The sequence below is a fragment of the Lontra canadensis genome, unplaced genomic scaffold (assembly GCF_010015895.1).
Source record: "Lontra canadensis isolate GAN:19392208 unplaced genomic scaffold, GSC_riverotter_1.0 scaffold9, whole genome shotgun sequence".
Taxonomy (NCBI): domain Eukaryota; kingdom Metazoa; phylum Chordata; class Mammalia; order Carnivora; family Mustelidae; genus Lontra; species Lontra canadensis.
Window position 1 is genome coordinate 30,435,435 of NW_022631003.1, and position 12,093 is coordinate 30,447,527.

Here is a 12,093-nt window from a genome sequence, read left to right on the forward strand (position 1 = left end):
CCAAAGCTGGAGGCATCACAATTCTGGACTTCAAGCTCTATTACAAAGCTGTAATCAGCAAGACAGCATGGTACTGGCACAAAAACAGACACATAGATCAATGGAACAGAAGAGAGAGCAGATATGGACCCTCAACTCTATGGTCAACTGATCTTCAACAAAGCAGGAAAGAATGTCCAATGGAGAGAAGACAGTCTCTTCAACAAATGGTGCTGAGAAAATTAGACAACCACATGCAGAAGAATGAAACTGGACCATTTCCTTACACCATCACAAAAATGGACTCAAAATGAATGAAAGACCTAAACGTGAGATAGAAATCTGTCAAAATCCTAGAAGAAAATATAGGCAGCAACCTGACCTCAGCTGCAACAACTTCTTGCTAGATATGTCTCCAAAAACAAGGGAAACAAAAGCAAAAATGTACTATTGAGACTTCATCAAGATAAAAAGCTTTTGCACAGCAAACAGCTGACAAAACTAAAAGGCAACCTATGGAATGGGAGAATATATTTGCAAACGGCTTATCAGATAAAGGGCCAATATCCAAAATCTATAAAGAAACTTATTAAACTCAACACCCCCAAAGCAAAAAATCCAGTCAAGAAATGGGCAGAAGACACCAACAGACATTATCCCAAAGAAGACATAAAAATGGCTAGCAGACATAGCATCAGGGAAATACAAATCAAAACCATAATGAGATACCACCTCACACCAGTCAAAATGGCTAAAATTAACAAGTCAGGAACAACAGATGTTGGTGAAGATGTGGAGAAAGGGGAACCCTCTTACACTGTTAGTAGGAATGCAAACTGGTGCAGCCGCTCTGGAAAACAGTTTGGAGGTTCCTCAGAAAGTTGAAAACAGAGCAACCCTATGAACCAGCAACTGCATTACTGGGTATTTACCCCAAAGATACAAACGCAGTGATCCAAAAGGGCATCTCACCCCAATGTTTATAGCAGCAATGTCCACCACAGCCAAAATATGGAAAGCGTCCAGATGTCCACTGACAGATGAATGGATAAAGATGAGGTATATATACACAGTAGTATTTTTATTCAAAAATAATTAAATCTTATCATTTTCAACAATGTGGATGGAATTAGAGTATTATGCTAAGCAAAATAAGTCAGAGAAAGACAAATACCATATGATTTCATTCATATGTGGAATTAGGAAATAAGAGATGAACACAGGAGAAGGTAAGGAAAAATAAAATAAGATGAAAATTGACAGGAAGGCAAACTGTAAGAGACACTGAACTCTAGGATACACACTGAGGGTTGCTGAAGGGGAGGTGGGTGGGGTGATGAGGTAACTGGGGAATGGGCATTAAGGAGGGAAACTGATGGAATGAGCCCTGGGTATGTTATATGCAACTGATGAATCACTAAACTCTACCTCTGAAACTAATAAAAAAAAATCTGAAATGTGTAACAATGGTTTTTTTTTTTTTTAGCATTTTCAAATTTATATAAAGTGAGAATGATTACAGATCTATCATAAAATTAAATCAAGGAGATTTTTCTAAATAAATCACATTAGATTTAATAGTTTCTTCACTGATTCTTTGTACTGAGAAAGGGTATTTTCATTGTCCCCTTCATTCTTAAGACTAACAACAGACTTTTTGTAGTCTTCAACTTCTTTCGTAGCAAGGAGCTCTTCTTTATTTACTTCCAGATTTTTCTCAGCAGCTTTCATTTGGAGAAGTGTTTCCAGAATATTTTTTTCAGAGGAGCTATTGTTCCATACATACTCTTCCATGTCTGCTTCAGTCTTATCTTTCTCCCATTCTTCAGTTTTCTGAAAGGAAAAAATGAGTTCTGAAATCTGAGAAATACGATCTAAAAACAAAGTTTTGTTTTTGTTTTAGGGAAAGAGAATCTGCAAAATGTGGAGAGTCCCTGTGGATACTCTGTATGTGAACTTTGATTTCCCTCCCTTACAGCACTGCTATCCACCTGCACCAACTGTTTCAGGACCCCACACTCTATGATGTGACTACTCCATTACCACTCACTAATTCTACAGAATTTATCTGGCTTGCAAATTCCACTCACAAAGCAACACTATTTCCCAAAAGATACAGAAAACTCATTTTTTGCAGCTTTCTAATCCCTAAACTCTTAACACATCAACACTTCACATTTCTGAGGTTAATAATAATGCGTTGAGAAAAGACTGTATTTATCTTTGTAACATGCCTGTGGGGATGACAAGGAATACCAATAATTACAATAAAATAAAAAATATAAAATACATGTGTAATACATGATTTTTAGTCCTAATGACTTCATATATTCTGGAATTTTATTTTGTTATATCTTTATTTTCGGTTCCTCTAAGGGAAACAATTTTTGTTACTACTTGTTTTCTCTTTTCTTTCTTTTTTTTAAGATTTTATTTATTTATTTGACAGAGAGAGACACAGTGAGAGAGGGAACAGAAGCAGGGGGGAGCGGGAGAGGGAAAAGCAGGCTTCCCTCGGAGCAGGGAGCCCGATACGGGGCTCAATCCCAGGACTCTGGGATCATGACCTGAGCTGAAGGCAGACGCTTAACAACTGAGCCACCCAGGCTCCCCACTAACATGTTTTTTCTTACAAAAGTTACTACTACGCTATCTTAGGGAACACTGTTAGGTTTTATAGCAACATAATTCAGATTTATGATTTAGATGAAGATGTAATATTCTGTGAAAAATCAAGGAACGCAGCTGATAAATAATAAGCCCTGGTTCAATAAGTGCTGAATGCCAGCCACATTCTTTCCAAACTAACACAGAACATATTCTGAGCTATATGCTATTATAGAATCATCCAATATTCTTAAAACTTTTGAAGGTGGTAAACCCCGCTAATTATAACATTTCTGAAGTATTAAAAGAAAGACAGATTTGTAAGGCTGTCAAAAATATTTTATCTCTGAAAACTCCTCTTGAGAAAGACCCCAACTTGAGCAGACAGAGCTCCAAGTCTGTTCAGAATTAAGTGAGTACCAAGGAGACGGATTCCACTTCTGCCTCCCTCCTGTCCCCAACCTCACTATTAGAGTCCATGAAAAGAGAAAAAGTACAAGAGGGGCGCCTGGGTGGCTGAGTGGGTTAAAGCCTCTGCCTTCGGTTCAGGTCGTGATCTCAGGGTCCTGGGGCATCAGGCTCTCTGCTCAGCAGGAAGCCTGCTTCCTTCTCTCTCTCTCTCTCTCTCTCTCTCTCTCTGCCTCTCTGCCTGCTTGTGATCTCTGTTGAATAAATACAATTTTTAAAAAATCTTAAAAAACAAAACAAGAAAAGAAAAGAGAAAAATCACAGGAAATGCATCCCTCAAAGGGTAAAGAGGAGCCCCACCAAATGCAAATAGGCCCCTGGATATGCCATGGACTCAGCTAACCCCATTTGGGTTAACTGAAGGCCAGGAAAGAGTCTCCTCCACCACAAAGAACCACAAGAAAAAGAAATCCTGTTTAAATCCGTCAAACTAAATAACCTTTCCTTCAAGATAAACCAATAGGATGTGGAGTGTTTCCCTGACCCTCAAATTCCTTAGCCAGAGGAGCTATACTCACAACTCCCTATATACTGTTTGCCCCACCTCCCTATCCTGAATTTATGGCTGAGGAAAACATATCAACTAACGTTCTAGAAACATACTAGCTGGTTGAGAATTAACTCTATACTCCTTTTTTAATCTGGCTGTGATTCACCCCATAGGCTCGGCAAAGGGGCGGGGTGGGTGAATAATGTGAAACAACTTCTTGTATCCTGTGCTTACAAGCCTGTTGCAAATAAGTTCTAACAGCCAAACTCTGAATTTTACATTAAAAAGAAAACTGACAAAATCATCCTACCCTACCTACTTTTTACCGTAATATTTGGGGAAGAAATAAATGTCAGCCCCTTAAAAAAAACAAATGCCCTAAATTAAATGTACCTTTGGTCCTATCTACTTTCAGAAGTGCTTTAAATGCTGAAACAGGGTCATAGTTTCTACATAATTCTAACTTATAAATGAATATCCTTAAGATTCCAACAAATACATTATATAAAGCACTATGTAAAACAGTCAATCTACCTCATACTTTTAAAAAAAAATCCTAATCTACTTCATTCTTGACTGCTAGAATACAATTAAGAGAAGCAATTAAGAGATGAACACTTTAAAAAATTATAACTTTCACCTAGGTTTATGTGGATTTTTTCACCTACTCTGAAATAGATACTTAAAGAGGTAACAAAAGTAAATTCACTGTAATCTCCATCATTTCATTTATCTTCCGCTTACGTTTGGTGTACACAATTCTAGGCTGCTTTGTCAAAGCGTTACAGGTGTGCCATGCTATTGATTCCCTCGGCCCTCAGGTGGCCAGGTGAGCCTGGAGCAGCGGAGCACAAGCACCCTCTTCCTTCACTGATCTCAGTAAAGACTTTTCTCTGTGTGCAGTGACACAGAAAAGGTTAGGAAATACTGCACTAAGGGATAACAAACATTTACAGAAGAAAATCATACTGTGTTAAATAGCCAGTGGTAAGTGAAAGTGACTACAATGTGTAGAAGGCATAGTTTCCTACTAATACTACACAGATACAAAGCAGTGTTAGGCTTCAGCTGCAAGCTAAACAAAACTCATGTTTTCAACAATTCTAATAAATTTAGGATCCAAACTCTGCACAGTTGAATATAAATTCCAAGATAATGATAGTAGCAATACCAGTAAATTAAATACTTATATGCCACGGACCTTAAATGCCTACAAATGTTAATTATTTCATATAACTCTTATTAAAACCTACTGGGTTCGATGTTAACATCTCTACAGAAAGAAAATTAAGTATTATGGAAGTTAAATAGGGGCCACAGACACCTGGGAATGTTTCAGATTTCACAATTTTTTACATTTTAGAAAATTAATACAGTGCATACACCATATATTTTGTTAACATTTCCAGAGAAGATCGACCACAGGACACCCTAAATCAAATACATCACCATTTTTGCAGCAACGTGTATACAGTCACAATAAATGGGATAAACAAAGGCTATAAATGCTTTTCATCCATTCAAGTCTCATTTTGCCACCAAATAAGTTATGAAAAAACTAGCAATTTCCAAAGATTTGGGGGTTACAGAGTTAGGGTGTGTATGTGTGTGATTTGCTCAGGATAGCACAGGGAGGTGGTATGACACAATATTTAATATGGGCTTTGGTGTGTTACGGAACTCAGTTTACATCCTAGTTTCATCACTTACTACTGTGACAGACTTGTGTTACAGAAGAAGTGATTCCAAGGGCTGTTCTGTGAATAAAAATAAAATAAAATAAAATAAAATAGGTAAGGAATATCCATGTACTTAGAGCAACTGGCTCAGAGTAAACACCAAATAAATGCTTGCTACTAATAACAACATAGCTTATTAAGATGAATGAAAGAGAGTGGGATTCAAATCCTTGTTAGCCTATCTACAAAATGTGTTTCTATGTCAAGGGCATCACTACCCCCATCAAACAATAAATAGAAACTTTCAGTGTAAATATAAACACATACCAATTGTCTGAATGTTCTGCAATTATTTCCACTCACAAAATTGTATCATTATTTTTATAATGTTTAGATAAAATAGTTAAAGAAACAAGAGGTCTTTATTTCTTATCCCTGATATAAAGGTAATGTTTTTCGTGATTCTTGTAACTTCATGTCTTCTTGATAAATGCTATTGCTGATTAAATTTTCCCAGTTAATTGCCTATTCTTACTAAGTTATCTCCAGTTTTCCTGCAGTCTCCTTTGGATATAGGCATTTTATGTCTAATCAGATGTAGATTAGAAAACACAGACACACACACACGCACACAAAATAGCATTCTTGTCAAGAAAAAGAAATTTACTTTTTTGAAGTCCTGTGTTAAATGTAAGAAAATATTTTTACAACATCTTTAGAATGTCTCTGTTTTTCAAGCAGGAAAAGTAAAAGCTAATTATTATCAATATATTTACTTTTTGAGGGAAATCTTTTCTAGTCATTAATGTATAAGTTTTCACAGATGAGTTATCAACCAAATAGAGCTTATCAGTGAAGAGAGAACAGAACTAAAAGAGATACTGTTCTATAAATGATATATTAGGAAGCTATTCTAAAACATCTTAATCTTTGTCAATGATATAAAAGCAGTAATACTGTCCATAATACTTGTCACGTTAGAATATTTTTCATTTCTGAGAGGTATAAATATAAAATCCTTGGGGCACCTGGGTGACTCAGTCAGTTAAACACCCAACTCTTGATTTCAACTCAGGTCATGATCTTAGGGTCCTGGGATGGAGCCTCCAGTAGGGCTTCCTCCTCAGCAGGGAGTCTACTTGGGAATCCCTCTCCTGCCCCTCCCCCGCTCTCACTCTTTCTCTAAAATAAATTTTAAAATCTTAAAAAAAAAAAGATATCAGAGAGTTACAGAATCAGTGATGACTAGATGAATGTGAATTTCAGACTGCAAGGATGTGAGGAGGATCCTTCTGAAAATCCTTAACCATCTTCTTTCCTGAGGGCATTTTCCAATTCTGTACAAGACTGGCACTTGGCACATGCAGGATTCTACTTAGGTAAAGAGAAATACGTGAAATTTGAGCTGTTACACAGGGCTCTATAAAACAGACTGGAACTGAAGAATCCCAAACATGACTGGTTTTAGTTCTGGGGTTACTTATGGAGAAGTTGGGGAATCAGAATCACACCTCTAAAAAGCACAGTAAAATCCCCCATAATCTCAGAGTGTTTAGGAGACAAAGTCCCACTAGAAAGAGGAAGTGTGTTTTAAATGCACAACCAATCACTCTTTTTTTTTTTTTTTTAAGATTTTACTTATTTATTTGACAGAGAGAGATCACAAGTAGGCAGAGAGGCAGGCAGAGAGAGAGAAGGGGAAGCAGACTCCCTGCTGAGCAGAGAGCCTGAATTGGGGCTTGATCCCAGGACCCTGGGATCATGATCTGAGCTGAAGGCAGAGGCTTTAACCCACTGAGCCACCCAGGCGCCCCCCACCCCAATCACCCTTTTAAAACATCTGCCAGATTCTGCTTCAATGTTAGAGGTTACCAAGCAAGGCTCAAAACTTCTGAAGAGTACAAATGACTCTACAGCAGATATAGAAGTTGATTAACCAAGTTCCCAATCAAAAGCCTTGAAGGCTATGCCTAAGGAAGAGCTGGACTAAATCTTAAAAAAACTGCAGCCCAGCCCTGGTGTAGCTAAATCATGACTGGACTAAAATGATAAATCCCTGAACCTCTCTGCCTAAGAGAAAAAAGAGGAAGTTCATTCTGATGGATGACAGCAGCTGGAGCATCTATGAGTCTTTTATACATAATGTCTAGCATGCAAGAAAGTTCCTAGGCATTTGAAACATTTGAAAAGAAGAAAAATGTAATTAATAACCAAGGGGAAACAAACAATAGCAGAACTCCAGATGATCCAGATAATGAAGTTAGCAGAGAAGGACAGTAACTAAGAAAAAATATGTTAAAGAAAAAAAGAGGAAAAGATAACCAATATGACTTAAATAATGAAAAGTTTCAACACAGAATTGGTATCCATAAAGAAAAAGCAATTAAATGAACACCTGGAATTGAAAAACACAGTATCTAAAATTAATAAATTACTGGATGGGATTAATAAGTCTAGATAGAGCAGAAGTCAGAATTAATGAACGCAAAAACAGACCAACACAAAACTACATTGTTATATATATCAGATCTGTACTATGGGATTATAACTATGAGATTCTGAAATCTTTTTATATTTTATGACATAACTCCAAGATTCCCAATGATTCTACTTAACAAGTTCCAACAAATCTTTGGAGGATAACTCTTAACATATTTCTTATAGACTGAATGCTTGGGTCTCTCCCCCCACTGCCCACCCTCAATTCTTGTTGGAATGGAACTCCCAAAGTGGTGGCATTGGAGGTGGGGTCTTTGGGAGATGCATAGGTCATGAGGTGGAGCCCTCATGAATGAGATTAACACCCTTATGAAAGAGCTTCCAGAGAAAGCCCTTGCCCCTTCTGCCATGTGAGGACACAGCAAGATGACAGCTGTTTATGAAACAGGAAGTGAGCCCTCACTAGACACCCAATCTGCCAATGCTTTGATCTTAGATATCTCAGCATTCAGAAAAACAAGAAACAAATTTCTTTTGTTTATAAACAGACCAGTCTGTGGTATTGTGTTATAGCAACCTAAATGGAGTAAGACAATGTCTTATACAAATAAAAATCAAAACTTATTTTTTAAGTTTGCAGTAACAAATCTTGGGAATTTAGTCTGGATCAATTTTCTTAAATAAGTTTATTTAAAAGCCTATAATTTTCACCATCTAAAACATAATTTTTCTATAACTTCAAACTTAAAGAACTAAAAGTGTTAAATTTCACAAAAATAATCCGATACCATAGACTTCCTGATGGGAGAGAACAATACTAATTACACAGTAGTTTTAAAAAAGTCAAAATAGAATCTGATGAAGCTCTAGATCCAGCTATCAACTTAAAAAATTACAGTATGGTAATACGATCAGCAGAATTCAAATGATGGGAAAGCCCACAGCAAACAAGAGCCCAAGATTTCGTCAACAAATAAATTGCAAGGAAAGAGCTCAACAGACCAAGCTCCCTTTCGGTCTGTGACTGCTCCTGCATACTCTTTCAAAAAACATTTCCTGAGAACCTACCATGTGCTAGGCAGTACTGGGAGAATCAGGATGTCTCTAGGTACCTGGCTAAAAATGAATGTTTTCATATCCAAGTATTTTAGAAAAAGAGTACCTATGCTTGTTTGTATTAGGCATCTGCTGATGAAAAAAAAAAAAAATTCCTCATTATTCAAATACAATAATAATGTAGTGGAACGCAGGCGGAGAGAGAAGTAGGCTCCCCACCAAGCAAGGAGCCTGATGCAGGGCTCAATCCCAGGACCCTGAGATCATGACCTAAGCTGAAGGCAGAGGCTTTAACCCACTGAGCCACCAAAATCCAATTTATAAGCTAATTATTTTCTTTTCTTTTTTTTCTAATTCTTTCTTTCTTTTTTGAGAGAGAGAGGGCACGTGCTAGCAGGGGGAGGAGCAGAGGAAGAGGGACAAGCCAACTTAGTGCTGGGCATGGAGCCCAACTGGGGGCTCAATCCTATGACCCTGAGATCATGACCTGAGCCAAAAATCAAGAGTCCAACAAACAATCGACTGAACCACCCAGGCACCCCTAAGTTAATCATTTTCTATGAGGTTAAATACACTTTGTTTTTGTGACTTAAAGGAGTCTATTACAAAAAATTTCAAACACATACAAAAGAGAATAGCACTATGTAAACTCTCACGTACCCATCAACCAGTCTCTCTCCACCGCACCCCCAAAGATTTTATTTATTTGAAAGACAGCAAGAGAGAGAGCAAAAGAGATAGAGAGCATGTGTGGGGTAAGGGGCAGGGGGAGAAGCAGAATCCTGGCTGAGCAGGGAACCCAACGCAGGGCTTGATCCCGGGACTCCGGGATCTGAGCTGAAGGGAGATGCTTAACCAACTGAGCCACCCAGGCGCCCCAAGAGTTTCTTCTTTTGAAGTGCAGCTGCAATGTATTAATTTTAAAGTATAAATAATGTCATCTTCAAATTACTGGGTGGCAATTAAAAATACCACTAAGCTTAAATTGATCACCATTTAGGCAGAGTTTGATTAACCTATAGACTCCTATTTTAATACTTCAACCACTAAACATTTATAATTTTAGCATTTAATTTGTATGAGTGTGTGTATAATACATATACATATATCTGGGCTCTCTTTTTTCTTCCCTGCCTACAACGAGAGAACCTGCACTGACTACAACCCTAGAGGAAGCAACCTTCCATTCCACATGATCTGTTCTCCTTTCTACAAATGCCTCAATTATTCATTAACTCAATAAATATTTATTGCACAACTACCCTGCCAGGCACACACTGTGCTGTCCTGCAATTGCCAGTCTAGTAGGAAACCTGGAGTTGAGTAGGAGCCAATCAAATGGAAGACTGCGATCCCAGCAGAGAAAAGAGCATCCACAAAGACCTGGAGATACCAAAGAGCTCAGTATATTCACGGAACTGAATGGAGGCCAAGGTGAGGAAAGCAGCATGGGATGAGTATAGCTTTTAGAATACTTACTTTAGAATACATACTACGTATGTCAGCACCATACATACAATCATTCACTTAACTTCCACGACAACCCTATGAGGTAGTACTATTACTATCTGCTTTACAGACCAAAAACTGAAGCCCAGACCCATTAAATAATTTGCCAAATCATACTGATTTTTAGTGGTAGAACAACATATTCCAAGGAACACAGAGACACTGTAAAAAAGAATATAAAGAACAAAAGAATAATTTAATTGAATCGATCACCTTTTTGTCCTCTTGTAAACATAAATTCAATACAAAGAAAAACACTGCATTCCATGCATTGGTCAGTGTATTCTGATGTAACAGAAGGCAAAGAAATAGCTGTTCCACTGAACACACAAAGTTGTCACCTTCTACCATCTTATTTACAGCTCCCTTTGCTTAGAAAATGAATCACAGTAATATTCCACTTCTCATGATTATAAGTAAGGCATTGAGCTACATGAGGAAAAAACAGTTTAACCATTAGAAAAAAATTCAAGTTATTTGAAAATCATAAAAAATAAGAAGAGGTAAATATCCATAATGAATTTTTTAAAAAAAGAAAGACTACTGCCAATTCTTTCAGTTACCATGGCCAAATGTTTAACTGAATATGTCAAGGAACTCAATTTAATTCAGATTGGTTTTTTAAAAATTTACTGAATGCTGTTTTGCCAGACATTGTACTCGGGGTTGGGAATACAACAATAAATGAAAGATAACGTCCTTCCCCTCAGGAATCTCATAGTCTAACAGGGTCAGTCAGACATGTATAAAGACAATTACCATAGAAGCAATAAGAAGAATGCTAACAGGAGGAGGGGGAAAGGATGCACAGATAACTTCTAGGACAGGCTACATCTGAAGTATATTAAAAGATTCATATGAATCAGCAAGGCCGATCAATTTGAAAAAGGGATCATAAACAGAAAGAACAGCATGTGTAAAGTTATAAAAGAATACATTATGTTCATTACGGCTGAGATACAGAATACACAGCTTATATTTCCTGAGAACTGGTAATGAGGTGGCAAACTGTTGTGAACAGACAGGCTAAGTAGTTCAGATTTTATCCTGGGTAATAGGGAACCACTCACTGAAGGACTTTATAAAGGAATATGATACAATAATTTGCTTTTTAGAAACAATTACTTTAACAGAAATCCAGAAGATAACTGGGATGGGAAAATCAATAAGGCTATTATAGTTAAAAGATGATGAAGACTCAGGGTGGTAGCGGTAAGGAACAAGAAGAGAAAATAGTTTTAAAGGATGTAATATGATGTTTTCCCTGACAGCAAAGAGAAGTGTCACCTTCATTGTACCATCATCCAAGAATATAGAACAGCTGCCTACTGCCTAACACATCAAGTAAAAAAAGTCTGTATCACAAATTTTTTGCCCTTCTTCTTCTTCTTCTTTTTTTTTTTTTAAACGATCTTATTTATTTATTTGAGAGAGAGAGCAAGTAAGAGAGAGCATGAGAGGGTAGACGGTCAGAGGGAGAAGCAGTCTCCCTGAGGAGCTGGGAGCCCAATGTGGGACTCAATCCTGGGACTCCAGGATCATGACCTGAGCTGAAGGCCGTCACTCAACCAACTGATACTAGATACATATACAAAAACCATCTTAAAAGAGATATACCAGCCTTCTGTGTAGTTTCTTTATTAAGAAGACTCAAAGATTGGGGAAATTATTCACAATCAGAACTTACATCAGACTCCCCTGTGGAGACTTTAAAATGAAACCTTCCTGAGTTTCACCACTAGAGATTTTAATTATATAGAGTTCATGGATCTGTAGTTTAAAAAAAGCTTCCCAGGTGAGTCTAATGCAACCCCTAGCTGAAAACAGGTTAGGGGGATAAATTTTCTTTCTTTTTTCTTTTTTAAA

General features: G+C 37.3%; 1 protein-coding gene across 2 annotated transcripts in view; it reads right to left on the reverse strand.

Annotated features, from left to right (window-relative positions):
* Positions 1 to 1,528: 1,528 nt before the first annotated feature.
* MRPS35 (mitochondrial ribosomal protein S35) overlaps positions 1,529 to 12,093 on the reverse strand; it is a 44,499-nt gene continuing 33,934 nt past the window's right edge. For both annotated transcript variants that reach the window (XM_032855191.1, XM_032855192.1), the window contains exon 8: positions 1,529 to 1,812. In XM_032855191.1, the coding sequence (XP_032711082.1) occupies positions 1,543 to 1,812 (270 nt within the window). In that variant the 3' untranslated portion in view covers positions 1,529 to 1,542. The remainder of the gene's footprint in view (positions 1,813 to 12,093) is intronic.